Source organism: Pelodiscus sinensis, chromosome 7 (genome assembly GCF_049634645.1).
Source record: "Pelodiscus sinensis isolate JC-2024 chromosome 7, ASM4963464v1, whole genome shotgun sequence".
Classification (NCBI taxonomy): domain Eukaryota; kingdom Metazoa; phylum Chordata; order Testudines; family Trionychidae; genus Pelodiscus; species Pelodiscus sinensis.
In genome coordinates, this window is record NC_134717.1 from 53,944,188 (window position 1) to 53,968,327 (window position 24,140).

At 42.6% G+C, this 24,140-nt stretch overlaps 1 protein-coding gene across 1 annotated transcript in view; it reads right to left on the reverse strand.

Annotated features, from left to right (window-relative positions):
• Positions 1 to 8,872: 8,872 nt before the first annotated feature.
• Positions 8,873 to 24,140, reverse strand: part of COL5A2 (collagen type V alpha 2 chain) — a 204,759-nt gene continuing 189,491 nt past the window's right edge. The window contains exons 51-54 of the mRNA XM_006115382.4: positions 20,383 to 20,674; positions 19,026 to 19,213; positions 14,704 to 14,943; positions 8,873 to 10,551 (exon numbers count right to left, since the gene is read on the reverse strand). Of these exons, the coding sequence (XP_006115444.2) occupies positions 10,405 to 10,551; positions 14,704 to 14,943; positions 19,026 to 19,213; positions 20,383 to 20,674 (867 nt within the window). The 3' untranslated portion in view covers positions 8,873 to 10,404. The remainder of the gene's footprint in view (positions 10,552 to 14,703; positions 14,944 to 19,025; positions 19,214 to 20,382; positions 20,675 to 24,140) is intronic.

Sequence of the window (24,140 nt, forward strand, 5' to 3'; positions counted from 1 at the left end):
AAGAAGACAGAATCAGTTAGAAGAATTAAGCAGCACAGTGAATCAAAATATAAAGTGGGACGGGGGAAAAGGCTAGTCCCTTGCTAGGGTGAAAACTCTGTTGTTGTTGTTGTTTTAATTGAAGTTGTATGGCTCAATCCTGGCCTCTGCTAAGGACTCTGTGCATGGGGGGAGCCTCTTGCTGTGTGCTATCAATCTCACGGTCCCCAACACGGGGGCTCAGCTTGTAGGGGACAGGATTCACATGCATTCTTTGATAACCTGGGACCAGCCTTTTGGGTATGCACACATGTATAACCCACTCACCTGGGGTGTGTCTAGACTACATGCCTCCTTCGACGGAGGCATGTAGATTAGCCAGATCGGAAGAGGGAAATGAAGCCGCGATTAAAATAATCGCGACTTCATTTAAATTTAAATGGCTGCCCCGATCTGCCGATCAGCTGTTTGTCGGCAGATCGGGGGAGTCTGGACGCGATGCCCCGACAAAGAAGCCTTTCTTCATCGACACAGGTAAGCCTCGTGAAACCAGGTTTACCTGTGTCGATGAAGAAAGGCTTCTTTGTCGGGGCATCGCGTCCAGACTCCCCCGATCTGCCGACAAACAGCTGATCGGCAGATCGGGGCAGCCATTTAAATTTAAATGAAGCCGCGATTATTTTAATCGCGGCTTCATTTCCCTCTTCCGATCTGGCTAATCTACATGCCTCCGTCGAAGGAGGCATGTAGTCTAGACACACCCCTGGTGGGTGTGGTTCACTGTCCCATGCAATGGCACTAAGACCGTGTATAGCAAGCGATAAGAACAAGTGAGCGCTACAGCTGAAGCTATACAGTAATGCCTCGCTTAACACGTGCCCACTTAACACGTTTTCGCAATAGCATGATTTTTTTTAAGGGAACATTTTTTGAACAACTCGACCCATCACCGCAAAAACACAGCTTCCCCTTACAGCCAGCAGGTTGCCGGCAGCTGTGGGGGCTTCCCCTGCCTCCTGAAAAACGGCAGAAGTTCGCTGCTCACCATGCCATTCCCCGGTGACCTCCTCTGGCCGGATGCTTTGCTCCCTCTCCTCCACCCCCCTCTTGCAGCCAGCAGCTGGGTTTCCCCAGCTGGCTGGTCATCAGCAGCTGCGCGGGGCTTCCCCCTGCCTCCGGAGGTTTGCCACTTGCCACACCATTCCCTGGTGACCCCCTCTGGGGATGCTTCATGTCCTCTCCTCTGCCCGCCCCCCCCCCCCCCCACTTGCAGCCAGTGGCTGGGTTTCCCCAGCTGGCCGGTCACCTGCCTCCCTGCAAAGCAGCAGAGGTTCGCCGCTCGCCACGCCATTCCCTGGTGACCCCCTCTGGCCAGATGCCTCACGTCCGGTGAGGAGGGGTTGCCGGAGAATGGCGCGGTGAGCGGTGAACCTCTGCCGCTTTGTAAGGAGGCAGGAAAAGCCCCCGCAGCTGCCGGCAACTCACCAGCTAGGGAAACCCAGCCGCCGTCTACAAGGCCCCTCCCCCTGTCCTTCCCTTCCCTTCTCCAGAGACAAACACCTCCCCTCCCTGCTATAACCCAGTCCCCATTCTCCCCCAACCTTATGTCCTGGTCCCAGCTGCTAACAAGTGCAGTCTGGAGCTGCAAGCACAAGTGGGCTTGAAACGCAACTCCCACATTTTCTATTATTTTCAATGGGAAAATTAACCCCACATAACATGTTTTCACTTAGCACAATCATTTTCCAAAACCAATCTACCATGTTAAATGAGGAATTACTGTACACCAGCTAGCTTTATAGCTTAAGCTGTATAGAGGCTCCTCCATAGTGCTTCAGAAGTCCCGGGGTCAAATCTGCTTGGTTGCAGTTACACATGCACACACACAGAAACTTCTAGAACTAATAAATTTCAGGCAGCATCAAGGCTGAGTGAAAAACTGGCAACAAACACATATTTGCATGAACTGAAAATTGTAGCTGTGTGCCTATTTGTGCATGTGATTTAAAAAAAATTCCACCAGCACTTGTGCCAGCAAAACTAGATTATTAAAGTCCCTGGAGGGACACAAAAGAGGGATCAGATTGTTGGAAAGTACTTCGTTTTTTTTAAAAAAAGTGTTTGCAGATGTTTACCTAGCTCTGGTAGACCAGTTTTTCCTTTTGGTGAGTGTGTGGTTTACAGAAAGGCCTTCAAAATTGGAAATAATAATATAATTATGCAGCCACCGCCTGGGCTAGATTTAACCCTGTCCATGGTATTTTCTGGTGATTTAATGCTCAGTTCTGAGCCCAATTAATAGATTAATGCGCAAGGGTCAGAGCATTATCATAGGTCAGCACCCTCACGTTACCATTTGTCAGTGCTTTGTGGATGTGGGTTGGTTTGGTTTTGGGCTCCTAGATGCAAATTACAGCATAAAAATAATGATGCTTCCTGAGAACATTATAGCAACTGTATGCTGGGTTAAAATTCCAAAGCTAAGGATATCCTCTTTACTTATTCTACGGTAGATCAAAAACCCTGGAGACCAGAGCCGCAGCGCATGGAACTTCAACAGCTTTGTATCAGCTGATGATCTTGGCATTTAATATATACCCTGGCCAAAAAAAATAACAAAAAACACACCAAAAATCCACCACCACCACCTTGGAAATAAGGTTGAAAGGCCTGAGCCTTTGTGTCACCTAAATACCATTTTAGCCAACAATGTAATTTCCTCCCTCTTTATGGCCTCACACAATGAACCCTAGAATTACCATGTGCATTGTCTTGTGAATAGCCACAATTCTATGACAGCCTAATGACAAAATATGCTTGAAAAACTTTCTACTCTGTGAGAATTCTGATATTTCAAAAGTGGGGGAGAGGTTGGCTCTGTTTTTAATTTAGAAATTTCCCCTAGACTGAAAAACCCAAAATAATTTTGTTCCTGAATCAAAGCATTTTGTGTTGGTATTATTAAACAATTAAAGATAACCTATTGGCTAAGAGATGTATTACTAAACATGACAAATCCAATTGTACAAATGAAAAAAGGAACACAAAATTTTGGCCATTTCCATACCATACAATGCCAAGAAAGTAGACATACCAAGTAGCACAGCTATATCCAACTGCAAAAAAACCAAAGCAAGAGCAAGACTTCAAACAAATTCTGAAATGAAACCCATTGGATGTATGCAGTTCACTCCTGGGAGAATTCTGTGCCACTGCACATGCACAGATTTCATGTACTTCCACAGAAAACGACAGGGAAGCCATTGGGATGGGGAACTGGAATGGGCATGCCCATGGGCATGGTTTGGGGGAGGCATTGCCCTCCCAGAGGTGAGGTGTGGAGTGAGCATGTGGAAGTCACATGCCACTGATCTGTCCCTCTCTCCCCCCCCTCATTTTTGCACAAACAGAGCTACCCAGCTAGAGGAGCGTGCCTCTCAGATATCACCTTCTGCATGCCCGGAGCCATCTGGTTTTCTGTTCACTCATATGTAACCACAGTGGGACAGGGCAATGAAGAAAGTGGGAGGGAAGAGGCAGTGGGAATAGAGCCCTGTGTGGATACAAAATGTGTATAGGCATCCCCTCAACATCAGCTGAGACAACCCTGATGAACAGGGGCATTGACTGCCCACTCCGATTAACCCTCTCCCCCGCCCAGTCTGGGCCACACCAATGAACCCCTGCATCTGGACACCCACCCCACATAATACCACTCCCCCCAGCATGCAAACCCCACCACTGAGCTCCTTGCACCTAGACCTCCCCACCAAATCCCATCCCCCAAACCCAGACTCCTCCTGCTGAGGGTCACCCATCTGGAGCCCTCTGATGAGTCCCATTGTCCCTTGACCCAGAACACCCGCCATGAGCCTCTGTGCATCCAGATCCCCCATTGAGCTGCCTATATCCAGATTGCCCCCACACCACCATCTTATTCCACAGCTGGAGCTCACAAACTGAGCCCCTTTACTCTTGGATCTTGTTGTGCTGAGCCTGCCTATGCCTACAGTGCCTGGCCCAAAGAAGGAAAGTGGCAGGGGTGTTTCTGAGGCAGGTCCACCCCTTGCATTGGGTCAGGCCGAGAGCAGCCTCATCTCCTAATCCTGGGGGTGGAGGGGTGAGGGAGAGAGTGCAGGATGATTGCTCCCCATGTTGTAGCCAGTAGCCTGTGATCCTCACTGCCATGGTAGAGTCTCCACATTTATTTACTGCAACATTTGAAGAATTTTAAAAACATTACACTCAGCATGTTTAATTTTGTTGGCACCGGTTTCCCTCAGCAGGAGGCATGTGAGCAAAGGCCTTGGCAGTGTTAGCTGCAGATGAGTCTTTGTAGTAGAACCAATCTGAGCCAGTGCGACTCAACCTTGGCTTTCTTAAGCCACTAAGGTGAAGACCTTTACCTCTAGTTGAACAACTCAACTAACTGACACTAGTTAAAGTCAGACCCATTAGAACTCAGTCCGGCGAGGTACAAAGCAGTCTGTGATTGACAGCTGAGAAACTAAATATGTGCACTAGCTGAATGCTGCAACACTGATCCCTTGTATCTATTGAAATGGGTTCCAGCCCATCAGCCCTTATACCCTAAGAAATGGCCTTTGAGGTACCACAGGACTCCTCATTGTTTTTGCTGAAACAGACTAACATGGCTATCCCTCTGACACTAATCTCTAGCTTTCTGGATGCTACTTCCCCAGTTGCTCTCACTTCTAATACATGGCCAAGCTTGTACCTCAAAGCTGAGCCAGTGTGGGGGTGGAGGTTGCATCTCATGGATACGAAGGGCTGGAAGGGTGCCCAAGAGGACTATTCCCTCCACCACATGCTGAGGCAGGATGAAATAAACCTGTACACACAGCACCATTTTCCATGAACTGCATCATCATGAAGGTTTTTGTTGTTGTTTTGCTTTAGGTGTTGGTCTGTATTTCTGTAAGCCCTAAGGGTGTGTCTAGACTACATGCCTCTGTCGGCAGAGGCATGTAGATTAGACAGATAGGCAAAGGCAAATGAAGCCGCGATTTAAATGATCGCGGCTTCATTTACATTTACATGGCTGCCGCGCTGAGCCGACAAACAGCTGATCAGCTGTTGTTGGCTCGCGCACTAGTCTAGACGTTCCCCCTGTCGACATCAAAGCCCTTTGTCCGCAGCCCCATTATTCCTCGTGGAATGAGGTTTACCGGGGCTGCCGACAAAGGGCTTTGATGTTGACAGGGGGAACGTCCAGACTAGCGCGCGAGCCGACAAACAGCTGACCAGCTGTTTGTCGGCTCAGCGTGGCAGCCATGTAAATGTAAATGAAATCGCGGCTTCATTTGCCTTTGCTGAACAAACAAATCTACATGCCTCTGCCGACAGAGGCATGTAGTTTAGACGTACCCTCAGTGTCTCTGACATCAGGATGCAACACAGGCAGTCTCAGTGTCACGTGAGTGAAGTGTCATCAAGTGACAGTGCAAGCTGGTCTCATTCTGCAGTTTAACAGTGCTAACTATAGCCCAGAGCTTGACTCCCTTTGGCAAATTCTAAAGCGATGTCAAGGGTTAATTCTAGGCCTTGCAGTAGTATTTCAGCTTTATCTCAGATCCCACTCTGGATCAGATCTCCTATCAAGAACTGAGTGACCTCTGCCAAGGTAAAAGATTGGCTTCACTTTCCTTTTTTGATTCCAGTTTCAAGCAACTCTCCTCCATGTGTCAATTTCAGGTGGGGTGCAGTACTTCTCATATTTCTGACCTACCATTTCATAGGCTCTTCTGCTGGTCTCAGCTAAAAAGCTAACATACACCAAGGCTACATCTAGACTGGCCCCTATTACGAAATAGCCATGCTAATTTCCAACTTTGGAATAGGGAAATCTGCAGGGGATTTAAATATCCCCTGCGGGATTTAAATAAACATGTCCGCCGCTTTTTTTCCAGCTTGGGGAAAAGCCGGAAAAAAGCGTCTAGACTGGCATGATCCTCCGGAATAAAGCCCTTTTCCGGAGGATCTCTTATTCCTACTTTCAAGTGTTGGTCTGTATTTCTGTAAGCCCTCAGGAATCAAGTAGGAATAAGAGATCCTCCGGAAAAGGGCTTTATTCCGGAGGATTGCGCCAGTCTAGATGCTTTTTTCCGGCTTTTCCCCAAGCCAGAAAAAAAGCGGCGGACATGTTTATTTAAATCCCGCGGGGGATATTTAAATCCCCCACGGATTTCCCTATTCCAAAGTTGGAAATTAGCATGGCTATTTCATAATAGGGGCCAGTCTAGACGTAGCCCAAATGCTTCACAGCTAGCTGTTGCCAGAAATAAAGCTACTATGTGAAGGTCTTGCTTTTGTTGGAACCCATTCATCGCAGATAAGGAGTGAAATGCTACTTCACTCTTTGCCTCTTGTCTTCCACACTGCCAGAGTATTTCAACCCTGGTGGGGCTTTAATTACTCCATTCAAGTTGCATTCTCAGTTCTTTTAGTGCTGGTGACATTGGCTGGGGGGTGGGAGAGTCTCAGCAATCATGCACTACTTAAGATCTTTATCCAGAGTCTCATTTCTAACTCTGCTATGTTCCATAACATAAGATCCAACTCCAAAGTGACTCCTGGTGGAGTGTTAGAAATGTACAGCTCCCCACAGCAGAACAAATGCCAGGAATGTGGCAGTAGTTACACACTTGCTTCCTCCCCCGGCCAGCTAGAATGCATGTCCAAAGCGCTGCAAATCTGCGGATATTGGATTGATATCCGTGGATATCCGCAGATGTGGATGCAGATATCTGTGGCTCATTTTTTGCAGATACCAACGCGGATACAAATTTTGTATCTGCACAGGGCTCTACTCGTGTTGGTACTCCAAAGGCTGAGCTAGTGCCATGCAGGCCTTTAACTCAGGAAAACAAGCGTTGCTGTGACTGCTTACTTACCTCCCCATGCAGCTTGCAGGGTACGGCATCCGCTTGTACCTGGGCTCCTGGCACATATTGTTGAAAGTCCCTTTGCTTTAATGTAGAGCCAGGGTTGTGGGGGGAGGGGAGAGGGAGGACAGGAGAGAGACCCCACTGTCTTTTAGTCACTGAGCCCTTTTCCTGGCAGGGCCAGGGTCTGTGGGTTGAAAACTAAACACAACTGCCCTCCCCACGTCACTGTTGCTAGAGTCAGCAGACCCAGCTAGGCCTCACTCCTCACAGGCCCTGCAAGGCTGCACTCACTCCTTAACCAGCTTCTCTGCCTGCAAGGGAGGGGAAGGGCACGGAGCTTGAACTGACACAGCAGGTTTGCTCATTAAAATTCAGTTAGCTGCCTAGGAAGGGACTTGCTTTTGTCTTTGCAAGATGAAGCCCTTAGGGGATTGGGAGGTTCTTCTGGCTTTGGGAATGCCTAGGCTCTTGGATGGGCATCCCGCTCCCACAGCCAAGTCACGGCCTCAAGTGGGGTTTGAGGGCCTGCATGCCTGTGTGACTCTCAGCCCAGCCCTTGGCAGACCGCAGGGATTGGAAACTTGTGTTGGCAAAGTACAGCTCGCCCTCTCAGGCCCATGCCCGGCAGCATCTGAGGCCAGTGGTTTGTGTGGTCATTAGGCACAGCTCGTCCTCTAAAACTCCATGCTCTGGCAAAGCTCACGGGGCAGATGGACTCTGATTCTGCAGTTGGATCCAGACCCTTGCACTTGTACAGAGCCCCATATCTGGGTAGAAGAGGGAGACATAGGTTGGACCTATATTATCAGCCTTTTATGTATATATGTTTAATTGGGTATATATCAGTATCTTCAGACCAGATTTAAAAGATTCATCCTTAGTTTACTTTCTCTTTATTTTAAGTCTCTGCCTGTAGTATATAAGAAATTATTACAGATAGCAGTATCTGCATTTGTGATAAAGCATTATGTACTAACCACTCTTGATCACAGTCATTCTGCTGTGATTAGATTGCCCATCCACCTGGAAGAATCCAATTCTGTAGACCTTACTCTAACCAGAGGAAGTGGGTCTGGACCACGAAAGCTCATCACCTAATAAGCCATCTTGTTAGTCTTTAAAGTGCTGCATAGTCCTGTCTTTTGTTTTGGATTTTAATAGTTTTCCCTAGTGAAAATCAGAGAACTGAGCTTCTGTCATGTAAGCAGAATAGACTATCCCCATGGCTACGTCTATATGACAAGTTCTTGGCAAAAAATATGCTCCTTTTTTGAGGCATAAGGATCTTGCAGAAAAAGGGGTTCTTGTGCAAAAAGAAAACATTCACACTGCTTGTTTTTGTGCAAAAACCCCAGCGCAAAAACGGATTGGCAGAAAATATGCTAATGAGATCATGACTCGTGCATATTTTTTTGCTGAGAAAACTTGTAGTGTAGAGGTAGCCCATGTGAAGCTCTGAACATTGTTGGGATTCACTGCATATATCTATTGTACAGAGATGTGCACATACAAACTTAAAATTTACAGCACTAAAACTATTACAGTTTTGAAATGACTGATTATTTGAACAATATTTTTGATTATTTTGATCTTTGCAAACAGAATTTGTAAATGGTCTAGGAATTACATTTTGTATCATCAGAGATCATGTAAACTGACATACTGATTTGATCATTATATTTTATTCAGTCATAAATAAAAATTCTGATATCCTGGCATTCCAAAGAGTATTAGCTGGGCAACTTTAGTAGGCTAGGTGAGGAAAATCTGGTGCAATTTGACTTCCACCTTGTGAAATTTGCAACAAAAAAGATGTCACACAAAATTTCTTCTATAATCCACTATAAAATATTTTAGGCACACATTCTACAAACACATAAGTCATTTAAAACAGTAATAAAAATTATAAAATAGTTCTTTTTTCCCCCAGCAATGAACTGATCATATAGGATACAGTGAAAGGAATTCTACAAAAAGGAAACTGCTGGCATAATAAGAAGCATGTATTTAATAAATGCTTTGCAAAGATACATGAATAAAGCTATGTGCATGGCTTTTCTTTTGGAATATCCTCAGCTGTTTATTTTTTATTTAAGGAGACAAACAAAACATTAGAGAGCACAAATGCAACAAAGAAACAGAAAAAAACCCTCAAATTACGTTTGTACCCACATGCTTTAGGTAATAAAACATGGTGGCATAACAAAACATTCCATATAGTGTATGACCAACAGATAAAATGCAAGGTAACATTGTTCTTTCAAACACTGGAAATCTAACAGCTTTACACTTCAAAACAAAGTTGATGGTATCTTTATTTTGTCAGGCTTTTACAGAAGTCATTTTAGCACCATTACTTAAAAAAATATTATTTTTGCCCTGCCTATCTCCATACTTGGAATAATAACAGAAGCATATAGCACCTTTTAGTATCTAAAATAAAAACAAAAATATTAAATGCATCCCAGCTTTTAGAGATGAGGTAGCTCATGCTAAGAAATGGTGGATCATTTTTTTTGTCCTGAAAATTCAGGGCCAATAGGTCAAAATTACTGGGGATACATGACTGGTTGTTGACTAAAAAGTCATCTCTGCAACAGTGAGTCTCCGAACCCTTGTACTGGTACACATGCAAGTGACTGACGACACACATAAGCTGACAACAAACATATGACATTGTCTATAAAATGTTATAGGTAATGGCTTATTAGATTACACAAGTACTAAAAGAAATCAATTGTGTTTAGACATTTTTCAGGGTGCATGCTCCTCCAAGTGAAAACCTCATTAATAGCAATGGAGTTATTGTCAGGAGGGAGAAGGACAGACCCTTAAAATTCAAATGTAGACCTGAAACATGTACTCCTGAATTTTCTTATTTCATAAAGGTTTATGATGCTGAAGGGATTTCTTCTAAGTCACATAAAATGCAAGGCCAGTCTCTTCTGTGTAGACTATTACATTTACACAGATAGGTTACACATTTCACTAAGGACAATGCCAAATAAGATGACCTCACTTTAAAAAAGTGTGATTATTATTATTATTATTTTGTGACTGATTGGGGAAAGAAACACATTGGTTTCATTTAAACAGGTTGATGAGAAAGCATATTTGGTTGCAAATGTTATAAACAAGAGTTCACAAAAGTGCTCTACTTTTCTGTTATTCAATCTACATCCAAGCAAAAGTATATAAACTACCTATAAATTTTGAATTACTCTCAAAGAAGGGGAGCAAAAAAGCCCTACAATTATCACACAGATATTTTTTTTAAAAGGGTAATCATTGGTCCTTTTGAAATTGTACTGCTGCACTGAATAGGTGGTTTCAATCTTTTAAAACTGAAGATGTTGTAAGTAAAATAAATATTCTGAAGGAGGCCAGGCATTTAAAAAGAACTCTATATACAATGCTGATCCAGTATCAGCCATTACTTCAAGAGTCTCAGGATTAACTTCCATCAGTCTAAGTTCTTGGGTTTAGTTGTTGGTGGTGGTGTTAATATATTGCTCTTTTACACAAAACAAACAGGCCCAATCTCAACGCCAAATTCTTGATCTGTAGTACCAATGTCCACCGGGGCGATATCTATAATAGGTAAGCGCGCCACATTCTGTGTTCTGTATTCAAAGACAGTCTTGCCCACATTCCCATTACGTTTCTGAAAAACAAGTAAGGGAAATGTTATGTCATCATTTAAGCTCATTTGAAAATTACCTCGAGTGCCAGTAGGTACACTATTAGAGTCAGTCATGATGGAGCCTACTAGACCACACGTTGCTTATCCTCTTATATTGCACATAGCTTATTGACGCTTTTTCATGAAAAAAAAATTGCCCACTTGAGTCATCAGCTTCAATCTTGAATCTTAAATAGCAATATTGCTGCCATAAAATTAGATTACTTTTGAAAATATAATATTATAATAATTAATCATGTACTGCTATATGTAATAAACACTCAGGCTAAGCTTCTGTACAAAAACAAATGGAAGGTGAAGTTGGACATGGTGGGGAGGTGTATTGTCATTCATTCCAAAATAAAAACCCATTTATATTACAAAAAATTATATAGAATTCCAGGTTTTGGGCACATAGGCTGAAAAGATTATGGTACAGGGGAAATTTAGAGCAGTACAAATATGGTTCTAAGGAAAGGAAGGAATGAGAACAGAAGAATAAGGACAATGAAGGTCAAAAATGCACACAAACACAGAAAACTGGCAGGTAAGGGTTCAAAGGAAGAAAATTTAAAGGGAAAAAATCAATTCAGAAGAGATGGTAGTTTCTCAAGAAAATAATATTAAAGACACAACTGTAAATTAACCCAGTGAGAAGGAAAGATAGAAAGATTAGTAAAAGCCTCATATAGCTCCCTCTGAAAAACAAAAAGAAATCCTACAAAAAGTGAAAACAAAGTCAATTGCTCAAAAGGAATACCAAAAACAAACAAACAAACAACCAAAAAACCAACCAGCCCAAGCATATAGGGACAAAATCAAAAAGACTGAGGCACGTAAGGAGTTACACCCAGCAATGGACCTAAAAGGCAGTAAAATGAGTTTCTTTAAATGCATTAGAAGCAAGAGAAAGAGGAAGGAAAGTGCAGGTCTCATGGGAATTGAGAGCTAGTAATTAATAACATCTGAAGACTGAGGTGTTTAATGCCAATTTTGTTTCATTTTTCACAAAAAAAATTAGCTCCTCAATACTATTGACACCAAAGGGGAAATGAATGTATGCTGAAATAGAGAAAGAATATCTTGATAAATTGATAGGACCTGATTAAATTCCTCCTAGAATATTAAGAAAATCCAAAGCCCAAGATTTGGTGGTGATGGGGGACTTCAACTATCCAGACATATGTTGGGAAACTAACACAGCGAGGCACAGGCTATCCAATAAGTTTCTGGACTGCATTGGAGACAACTTGCTGTTTCAGAAGGTTGAAAAAGCTACCAGAGGAGAAGCTGTTCTGGATTTGGTTTTAACAAATAGGGAGGAACTAGTTGAGAACTTGAAAGTGGAAGACAGTATAGGGGACAGTGATCACGAAATAATAGAATTCATGATCTTAAGGAAAGGTAGAAGGGAGACCAGCACAATTGAGGTAATGGATTTCAGGAAGGCAGATTTTGATAAGCTCAGAGAACTTGTAGGTAAGGTCCCATGGGAAGCAAGACTGAAGGGAAAAACAACTGAGGAGAGTTGGAAGTATTTCAAAGAGACGTTGTTAAGGGCCCAAAAGCAAACAATTCCGCTGTGTAGGAAAGATAGAAAATATGGCAAAAGACCAGCTTGGCTTAACAAGGAGATCTTGCACGATCTCAAAATAAAAAAGGAGTCATATAAAAAATGGAAACTAGGACAACTAACAAAGGATAAATATAGGCAAGCAACACGGGAATGCAGGGGCAAGATTAGAAAGGCAAAGGCACAAAATGAGATCAAACTAGCTACAGGCATAAAGGGAAACAAGAAGACTTTTTATAAATACATTAAAAGCAAGAGGAAGACCAAGGACAGGGTAGGCCCACTGCTTAGTGAGGAGGGAGAAGCAGTAACAGGAAACTTGGAAATGGCGGAGATTCTCAATGACTTCTTTGTTTCGGTCTTCACCGAGAAGTCTGGAGGTGTGCCTAACGTAGTGAATACAAGCAGAGAGAGGGTAAGTTTAGAAGATAGGATACACAAAGAACAAGTTAAAAATCACTTAGGAAAGTTAGATGTCAGCAAGTCACCAGGTCCTGATGAAATGCATCCCAGGATACTCAAGGAGCTGATAGAGGAGGTATCTGAGCCTTTAGCTATGATCTTTGAAAAATCATGGCAGACAGGGGAGATTCCAGAAGACTGGAAAAGGGCAAATATTGTGCCCATCTATAAAAAGGGGAATAAGAACAACCCAGGAAACTATACACCGGTCAGTTTAACGTCTGTCCCAGGGAAGATAATGGAGCAGGTAATTAAGGAAATCCTATGCAAACACTTGGAAGGTAATAAAGTGATAGGGAATAGCCAGCATGGGTTTGTGAAGAACAAGTCATGCCAAACTAATCTGATAGCTTTGTGGATAACGAGCCTTGTGGATAAGGGAGAAGCGGTGGATGTCATATACCTAGACTTTAGTAAGGCATTTGATACGGTCTCGCATGATATTCTTATTGATAAACTAGGCAAATATAACTTAGATAGGGCCACGATAAGGTGGGTGCATAATTGGCTGGATAACCGTAGTCAGAGAGTTGTTGTTAACGGTTCTAAATCCTGCTGGAAAGGGATAACAAGTGGAGTTCCTCAAGGGTCTGTTTTGGGACCCGTACTGTTCAATATCTTCATCAATGACGTAGATATTGGGATAGAGAGTACGCTTATTAAGTTTGCAGATGATACCAAACTGGGTGGGGTTGCAACTTCTTTGGAGGATAGGGACATAATTCAAAATGACCTTAGCAAGTTAGAGAAATGGTCAGAGGTAAACAGGATGAGGTTTAATAAAGAGAAATGCAAAGTGCTCCACTTAGGAAGGAACAATCAGTTCCATACATACAAGATGGGAAGCGACTGTCTAGGAAGGAGCATGGCGGAAAGGGATCTAGGGGTCATAGTGGACCACAAGTTGAATATGAGTCAACAGTGTGATACTGTTGCAAAAAAAGCAAATATGATTCTAGGTTGTATCAACAGGTGTGTTGTAAGCAAAACTCGTGAAGTCATTCTGCCGCTCTACTCTGCACTAGTTAGGCCTCAGCTGGAGTACTGTGTCCAGTTCTGGGCGCCACATTTCAAGAAAGATGTGGAGAAATTGGAAAGGGTACAGAGAAGAGCAACAAGAATGATTAAAGGTTTAGAGAACATGACCTATGAAGCCAGGCTTCATTAACTGGGCTTGTTTAGTTTGGAAAAAAGAAGATTAAGGGGGGACATGATAGCGGTTTTCAAATATCTAAAAGGGTGTCACAAGGAGGAAGGAGAAAATTTGTTCCTCTTGGTTTCTGAGGACAGGACAAGGAGTAATGGGCTTAAAGTACAGCAGGGGAGGTTTAGATTGGACATTAGGAAAAAATTCCTAACTGTCAGGGTGGTCAAATATTGGAATAAATTGCCAAGGGAGGTGGTGGAATCTCCCTCTCTGGAGATATTTAAGAACAGGTTAGCTAGACATCTGTCAGGGATGGTGTAGACGGAGCTTGGTCCTGCCTTGAGGGCGGGGGGCTGGACTCGATGACCTCTCGAGGTCCCTTCCAGTCCTATTATTCTATGATTCTATGATTCTATGAAACTAGCTGATAATCTCAGAACTTTCTAGCCCTAAATGTCTATGTTCTATGCTATTTCTTATATGTTCCACGCACTTTCTCTCTAGCAGATCCCTCCTTGTCTACTGAATCTAAGTAGAGGTACCAAGCAAATGTACACAGTATCTATGATCCTACTTAACAGAAACATTTGATTTTGGACTTATCTATATTTTTTGAGTGTTCACACACAGAAGCATACAGGGATGGAGAGTACAAGGAGGGAAGAAGAGACAGAGACCAAATAATAATATCTAGTAATTAATAATTCCTCTAAATTTTACAGAGTTCAATTGTGTGCATCCAGGGCTGAAAATCTAGAACAAAATGCCTTTTCCAATTGTAAATCCCATTATTCTTACACCTGGGAAGAATTTTGGAAGTATGATTACATTAGAAATGTCAACTTCTATGGATTTTTTCCAACTTCTGAAAGACCTGAAAATACTAAAGAACAAAAAAAATTTTTTTCTCCATAACACATGATGAAATTAGTGTTGAAAAGTTAGAACTTACAGAGCAGCTGTCTTGAAGAACAGTATATCTAAATCGGTTGTTTCCTTCTGCTTTGATCTCAAGGTCATTAGCCCCTTTAAGAATTACGGCTTTCTTCAGGTTCTTAGACTGGTCATCCATATATCCTATACTGTTCTTACAATGATATGTGATATTCTGAGAGGCTTCCTTTGACAAAAGGCGCAAGAAGGTCATTTGGGTGATAGCTGTATTGGGTGACTCACTGTCTCCATAGGCAAACTGCAAAGACATGAGATGGATTATAGGAGTTCATATAAAGTCCATGGGATGTCGGTAATATTCATAGTTTCCAGCCACATCAAGTCCAAGAATCAGAATTCTTTAGTAATTTGCTACAAGCTGGGCATCTACACCACTCTGGAAAATGTTGGCCATAATGCATAGTACAGGTTGAACCTCTGTGGTTGAACTGCTGGACCACATATGTTGCTGGACCAGAGAGCTCCAGCCACTGAGATTGCCAGCAGCTAGGAACTCAGCCAGTCTCTGAGCCTTGCTGGTCGGGGCAGGGGGCCACTGCTGCCGGGAGCACGGAGCCGCTGCTGGTTAGGAATGTAGAGCTGCCAGTGGCCGAAGGCAGGAAGCCCTGACAGCCCGAGTGGAAGGCGACTCTGACTGAAGCCCCGCCAATGGGCCAGCAGCAGCACATTGGCTGGGCCAGAGGCCCGGAGGGGAGCCCAGGGAGGCCTAAGGGGAGCCCAGGGAGGCCTAAGGCCTGACCTCCCCTGGTTTGGCAAATTCCTTCCTTCAGGGCCACTCAGGTCTCGAGGGTGCTGGACTAGGGACATCCAACCTGCACCTTTTTAGCTAAGATCCTGATCCTGCACTGAGAATCACATGCACATTCCAATAGATTCCTATCAAAATTAACAGGATTCTGAATGGGCACAAAAGGTCCAACAGGGGAAACTCAAAGCAGGGTCAGTGCCTCAAGTATTAAATGTAATAGCTCACTGCAGCCATCAAAAATTGCATAATAAATGTCAACCACTGAACATATTTTTAAAACGTAACTGTTTTTTATAAGTTACATAAATTTTATTCAGTAATGTAGTAATTTGAATATATTAAACTAACTACATGTTTTATCAGTGCAAATTACTTCAGCTGGAGCTAGAATGAATGCTTCTGTCTGATGACCTTTAGTATTTGCACTTTTCGCTATGAATAATCAGAAATGAAATCATACATTTTGCTAGTATTCTGCATTTTTCCCATTCCTATATCTTTTTTGTTTTATTCATATCATTTGTGGGGCTAAACTGTATAAAATATAATGTAGTATTGGCTGGAAAATGTATACTATTTACAAACCAGAATATGAGGAAAATCTTCTCTATCTGTAGTGTCTTTTTATAACATATGTTAACTATTGTCAAACAAGTCTGGGAATTTCTTTTCAGCTACTAGCCTCTAGAGCACGCTTGGGCAAAAAAACCTCTGCAGGCCAGATTTGGCCCACCAAGCCACCAGATCCAGCCCATGGACACAGTGGGGAGCCTCAGGCCGACTGCCTGCCTGGCCCCTGCACGCTGCTGAGAGAAGCTTCTGCCAGGTTCTGTCTGAACAGCTGTGAGCTTTCACACACTGCTCCCATCCCCAGCACAATCCCATTGGCCCATCTTCATCCAATGGGAGTTGCCTGTTGTCAACAGACAGCTCGCAAAGCACCCTCCCACCTCCTCTCAGGCTCCTAGCTGTTCAAAAACCATATGGTCCATGCAGCCAGTGTGATGATGGGGCAGGCAGGCAGGCAGTCTGTCCATCTGCTTGAGAAGGTTGCTAGCTGAAAGTCAAGCAGGTAAGGCTTCCAGCCAGAGCCTGCCTCTGGCACCCAAACCCTTGCACTCCTAACCCACATAAATCAAACTCTCTGCCCCCATCCCCCTCCCAGATCCTCTATCCCAATACCCTGCCCCAGGTCACTAACCAAATCCTCTGCCCCCTCTCTTGCTCCCATATCCCCTCCTATATCCTGAACCCTAATCCTCTGCCCCAGGTCACAACCCAAAGCCCTGCACCCCAGTCTCCTGCCCTAAGTCACAACCCCCTCCCTGCCCTAGGTCACAGCCCAAACCCCTTCACCCTCTCCTTCACCTTAGTCCCCTGCCTCAGATCACAACCCCCTCTTGTCCAAGGTCACAACCCAAACCTGTGCACCCTAGTCCCCTAACCCAGGTCACAACAGCCTCCTTCATCCAAACTCCCTCCTAGACCCTACACTCTCTCCTACACTCAAATCATTTACTGTAAGTTTCCTTCTGCACTCAACCTCCATCCCAGACCCCACACCCACTCCACTGATATGGAAAAGTGCAGACCTTAACCACTTTCCAAATTCTTGGAGTGATCCTCCCATCAAAAATTATTGCCCATCCCTGCTCTAGAATCTGCAAGTGAATATTGTGAAGGTTATATTGGGTACCTAGCAGGTTTGACTATATCATCAACATATTAAATACTCATAATTTTTCTTGGAGGTGAAATTTACCTCACCTCCAGCATCAAATCATAGATTAAATATTCTCAAGTCTGAGATGCTAGTAAATGCTGCCTTTAATGCCCCTCCCCACCCCCAGAAATACCTCAGCATGATCCAGAGTGGCCTAGAAGTAAGACTTCTGAAGCTCATCCTGGAAGCCTGGTATTTTGCATGGCAATGTTATGTTAACATAATCGTCAGGAGTTTTGTCTGCAGAGGGACTGCATGATTAGGCATTTTTACTTCAATATTTTGTTTGTGAAGCCAGATTTGTGGGAAATAAGTTAGGGATACAGAAGGAAGTTTTATATTTGAGAAGAGTGAACAATATTGTTGAATCAGGTAAGTAAGAACTTGAATGTCAGCCAGTCTATCAGTAGCTCTGCGTAGTAGGCACTATTCACAAACAGAGAGAATCTGGTGAAAACCTCTCTCACAGGGCAGATTTATTTAAATAAAAGTAATTTCAGGCAGCAAGCAGGAAACTTTTACTTAAATAATCAATTTTTCTCAAAATTTGCTGGTAAACACTAAAACACATTAATTTGCAACTCAACATACCCTTCACACTGAATTTGGTGCTGCTTTTTGCTAATAACCAGAGGGACATGCTATCTGTACACATTCATTTAAGCAAGTGTGTAGTTTAATTTACATTTATATTCTTAATTTTTACATTTTATTTTGTTAGAAAGTGGTGAATGATACACATATTTATTGTATGGTGATTGTTTTTTTCACTTGTGATTTATGGATGGAAATGAAATTAAATTGCACAAAACCAGATGTGAAGCATACTGTAAAAGAAAAGTTTATCAAAACGTTAATCAGAATATGTTTTGCATTAAAAGCTAACTGGTTTATTACACAAAGCAAGTATCTATAGTTAGTGAATTAAATTGGTTGGTTTGGGTCATTATGTCCTATAAGATTTAAAACTAATAGGTAGATCTCGTCTTTTCACACCTAGTTTTTAATTAATATGCTTTTTCGACTACCAGTTTTTTAACTCTGAATGAATAAGTCATTGAAGTGTTATAGCTGAATAAGCTTAAAAATATATATTCTCTGCATCTACAGAGAGGCTACTGCTATCAAAACCTGGTTTAGCACTTGAATAAACTGTTTCCAGGTGCTTAGCCAGTGACTTCCACCAGCTCAGTGCTTTCACTTCCTTTAAAACAGGGGTGGGGAAACTAAGCCCTGGGAGCCGGATGCCTAGGTCTTGGCCATGAGGCACAGGACTTCCCCCCCAGCATTGGGGAGCCCAGGCTGGTGCTCCAGCCTGCCCCATTGCTGCTCCACCACAGGGCTAGAGAACACAAAATCTACTAGCTCTAGGCTCTGGTGAGAGGGGAATGTGGACAATGCTTCTCCCTTCTGTGCAGCCCCCAAATGATTTTTCTGTGCGTCAGTGGCTCCTGACACAAAAAAGGTTCCCTGCTCCTGCTTTAGAACTTGGCAGGAAGTAGATACGACATACTATTTGCTGTAGTTAATTTAAATAATGTTAATTTATTATCATACATTTTGGCTTTAACACAGTCTTTCAATTTCAAATTTAATTTTAAATACTTGTTTTAAAATCATGTATTTAATTTAAATAAAAGTATCTTACTTACATTTTTTTAAATCTATTTTTTTAAATGAAACAAAAGACAGGATTATGCAGCACTTTAAAGACTAACAAAATGTCTTTAAAGTGCTGCATAGTCCTGTCTTTTGTTTCAGCTAGACCACACTAACATGGCTGCATCTCTAGCACTATTTTTAAAAATGTTATCACTTGTTTTTATCCAAATTAAATATATTTAATTACCTGTGAACCCCTGTTCATGTCCAGGCCATACCATACTGGTTTGAAGTCAGGTGATCTACTAGTCCACCATGTTTTGCGTGGTATGCCAGATGGGTTTGCAGAAATACAAGTCTCTCCAGTTTCCATATTGCAGTAGACTTTTACAGCATCTTCAACACAACCCTGGTTAGGGTCAATCCAATATTCTCCTGCAAACAAAAGATGTAATCTCTTATATAAATCATGAGATTCCTAAATTAATCAGAGAGTTACAGTTAAGAATCTCTCTAGATATTACAAAACACAAGATCAGCATTTACCTAATGTATTTTTTTTGACATCTCAATGGCTAATCAGTTTGGCTTGTCAACAAACAACTAGTGTAAATATATTGGATATGATGTAACAACCTTCTACTTGTTTTAATATACCCCTAGACAGAAATTCAAGCACAGTAATTGCAAAGTATTTTAAGTACTTCAAAATTGTGGGTAGTTAGATTGGAATTTTGCTTAAGACCAGTTCTTAATTTGTAATGAAAGAAGTGCTCAGGCTTAAGCAATTTTTAAAAAAATTTTCATAACTGACCCACCAAGCCTAGAGCCCTGGCAAGACGTGACACAAATTAAGCACTGGTTGATCCCATAATATAGCCTCTTGACACTATTCTGGTGAAACAAAGCCTAGCAAAGGAAATAAACTGGGCAGCCTCTCTTCCCAGCTGATCCTTAGCTGCCAAACAATTCTTATGGGATTCTGGAAGCAAGCATCAGTTAGAATAATTCCAACCCACTTCTCAAAGGACAATGAGGTATACAAAATCATGCTGGGTCAAACACACCCAGGTTTGTTTTAGCAACTAAATGTGTTATGCGTGCAAGGGCAGCCTTTAGCAGGAAATACTTAATTATTATTAGCTCATGCATGCAATGTACCAGCTTGTTACTGCGATCATACATGCAGGAGTGGCACTCCAGTGTGTTCACATTTATAGGGATTGCACTCCAGTGAAGTATGCAAGTGACCTACACAATAAAATACTTAAGAAGAAACAACATTTTTGCAAGAGATATTTGAGCTCAAGTCAAAAGATTGCAATAGACCTGGTATGAACTACAACTGTTATCACAGCAAACTCTCTCAGGGGTATTCAGAGTTGGGTCACAGGCCTGCCCGAGTAAGCTGCTGGCAGGCTGAGAGATGCTTTTTTATCTAAGCATCCATAGGCACGGAAACTCACAGCTCCATTTGGCGGCAGTTCTGTTTCCAGCCCAGGGGAGCTGTGGTTTTCCCAGATATCCTAAGAACAGAATGGCAATACACCCAGGCCATGCTGTGTGTAGATACTGCATTATTAATTGCTGCATTTCATACACACCGCTTTTCTTGGATGGATGACAGAGTTTTAGATCATCACATGTGCGTGCTGGGTGTTTCTTGGAGCCATCAGGGCTGCGCATGGTTTCAATCTGGCTACTCAGTGACTTCAGTGTGGCATGGACTCCTGGATCCGTTTTATTGTTGCCATCGGGGGCTGCTTCATCTTCAGTGAACTCTGGCAGTGGATCTGACATACTGTCATCAAAGTGGCCCATAATGTCACCAATGGCAGCTGTGAGGTGGCCTGGGGGGCCAGGGGGACCTGGAGGACCAGGATCACCTGGAGGACCCTAAAAGTAGAAGCAGTAATGGAGATACATGAGTTCCTTTTACTAGACAGAGTGTGGTATGTGACAGTATAGTCACTGACAAGCGCAAGCCAAAAACTCAGCTCCAATCATCCTCAAACTTAGGGAGAGTTCAGATCCAGAGCAACTCTTCACAGCTGCCTCCTGCTTCCTAAGTATAGACATAAGAGAGTAGGCCAATACATCTCAGGGCCTGGACTGTCTCTAACTTTGTTATCTATTGCTCTGAGCACTTTGGCCTGAAATTCAGAAAAGCTTTTTACCATACACCTAGGGATATTGAGCTAAATGAGAGCCTTTGTTGGTGCTAAACAATGAATTCTACAATGTGCCAAACCAAAACCTTGATCTAAAGAGCTCTGAGATTTAGTATCTGAATTTTGTGTCTTCTAATTCTAAATCTTACATTGTTATACTCCCAGTGTTCCCTGTAAGCTGTTTGGTGTGTAGGCCTGCCGACAGAAAAGGGGGGGGGAGTAAAAGGGGCAACTTCCCCAGGGCAGCTGCAGTGGTGGCCAGAGCCCCATCCCCTTTAAATCACTGCTGGAGTGCTGTACTGCAAGCTCCAGGCAGCTCTAAGGACTGGGAGGAAGTGATGTGATGTGCTCCAGATGGCACAGAGGGCTGGCTGCCCAGGCCCGTTCCATTTCTGCGTGAGGCTCCTCCCTTTCCTGGAGTGCAGGACCCACACACCTGCCCCCACACTTTCCCCTGGGTCCCGTGAAGCTGTTGGCTTGTGCAGCCATTCAAGAGAGATTTAAACGCTGCCCAGCTAATCAGCAGAGCACCATAACTAGTTGTTTTGTTTCTACTATCTGTGCATATGTACACATGCCTCAGTGCACATACAAAATGTATTCCACACATGGATGGAAAAAATCCACACATGGATGGAAAAGATTAGAGGAAATATTGTACCACACCATTAATCAGAGTTCAAAACAAATGGGAGAATTGTCCAATCAGGAGCATGCCTGTTAATCCGTATGGTCACCTTTTTGTTGTTACTTTTTGTATCTAGGAAATATGGTAAGAAATTATTTCTTAAAATGATATAGTGAATTTGTAACTGAGGGTATGTCTACACTACCCCGCTAGTTTGAACTAGCGGAGTAATGTAGGCATACCGCACTTGCAAATGAAGCCCGGGATTTGAATTTCCCGGGCTTCATTTGCATAAGCGGGTCTCTGCCATTTTTAAATCCCCGCTCGTTCGAACCCTGTGCCGCGCGGCTACACGCGGCACGAACTAGATAGTTCGAACTAGGCTTCCTAGTTCGAACTACCGTTACTCCTCATTCCGCGCGGCACAGGATTCGAACGAGCGGGGATTTAAAAATGGCGGAGCCCCGCTTATGCAAATGAAGCCCGGGAAATTCAAATCCTGGGCTTCATTTGTAAGTGCGGTATGCCTACATTACCCTCCTAGTTCGAACTAGGAGGGTAGTGTAGACATACCCTGAGGCAACTATTGAGATAAAGTAACACTAGAAATGATAGTATGAGATATCCCACCTTTCTGTCTCAGCCACACATCTGGTCTGTTTTAGATTCAAGCTGTTACAAATACTCAACATTCCGAACTCTGCATTCTGTTTGTGGCACCTTAGTAGTAGTTGAAATATATTGAAAATTTCAAAGGAATTCAGATAATAGAAACAAAAATTAAAAAGGATATGAACTGATTCAGACATGAGACACAGGAACTGCCAAGAATACTTGGGTTATGAGACAGTGGGTCCCAATCTAAAAGTATGACTAAAGATATTTTTATCAGATCTCCTCTCATTCATCTCTTCTCCAATGTAAACAATACCAATCTTCTAAATTTCTCATCATATGAAGAGGTTTTTTTTAAGTCTTTGATTGCCACTCTCTTCTGAACCCCTTCCATTCCCTAAGCATCCCATTGCCTACACGTCCTGACATCTTATTTGATTTTTTTTACCAAGGCTCCATATTGAACAGAAGTTTTCATTTAACAGTCTACAATGACAATCATGTCCCTTTCTTTATTTGATACAGTTAATCTAGAATCCAATTAGGTATATGTGTAGTTTCAATGTTTCCCTCCAATTAACATTACTTTGTATTTATCAACATTGAATTTCATTTGCCATCATGTTGTCCATTCACGTAGCTTGTTTACACCCCTCTAAAGTTCCTCGCTATTCTAGACCTGAGTAACCCTCAGAACTTTGTATAATCTCCACATTTTACCTCTCTGGTTACTGTCTTCATAAACCATTAACAAATATATTCAATGACAACATCCTGTCTTCTGAAATTGGGCACCAGTGAGGTTGGAACAATTTTTAGGGTGAGGGTGAAGAGCTGTGCCTCTCCCTTACTCTCTCCTCTCCCTTCACCACTCCAGGCTGGGATTACAGCTTTGGGTAAGCTGAGTCTTGGGTCCAGCAGCTAGGATCCAGATGACAGAGGGGCCAGCAACAGAACCCCTGGGTATGGGGCTGGGCCCCTGGGTGGCAGTGGGGCCACTGTGTGTGGGCTGGTAGCTGGAACCCTGGCACATATCCACACTGATTGCAAAGCCTGGAGATGCTACAACAACACCCACTTCTCTACTTCCTGTGTTTACGTTGGCCACCACTGAAAGAAGGATACTGGGCTAGATAGACCTTTCTTCTGATCCAGTATGTCCATTCTTATGGCACAAAACCTTGTATGGAGACTTGATATACACTGCGCTGTTACCATTTTGCCATAATAAAAGTTTACCATTTAATCTTAATCTTTATTTTTTCTGTCTCAAAGCCAGTTTTTGATTCCACAACAATAATTTACCTCTCACTCAAGGATTATTTAACTGTATTAATAGCCTTTGGTGCAAAATCTCGTCAGCATCTTTAGGAAGTCTCCATAAATCATATCCACCTATTTTCCTTTATCCACTAATTTGTTATTACTCCAAGAATTCTAAAAGATTAGGGAGACAAGTTTTTCCTTTGCCATTCTAGTTAGATCCTATGATAACATATTCTTCTTTTGGCTGGTTTATTATTCTGTTTCTTATATTTCAACCAATTTATCAGATCTGCAGCTCTGGATCACCTTTTTTTAAAAATACAGATACAGCATTTGCAACGGTCATAAGAAATATTTTTAAAAAATTAAGACCATGCTAGTATAAAACTGAAGTAATTCAGTTGACCTACATTTACATCTACATAACTGAGCAGAACTTGGCCTTTAAATATCTATACCATTCCTGATCACTAAGCAAGAATGTACACACACAATTCTTTCAGGCATTTGTAGTGTCTGAACTTCAGGCAGCAAGAGGAATTGTTTAGGATGGATTAAGGGGCTATAACTAGGCATCATTGAAATTCAAAATAAGAACTATTAAAGTCAATATCAGCAGAAATTCTCTAACAGGATTTATGAAGGTGTAGAAGGCTCCCCAAGGAAGTGATAACAGTTGCAT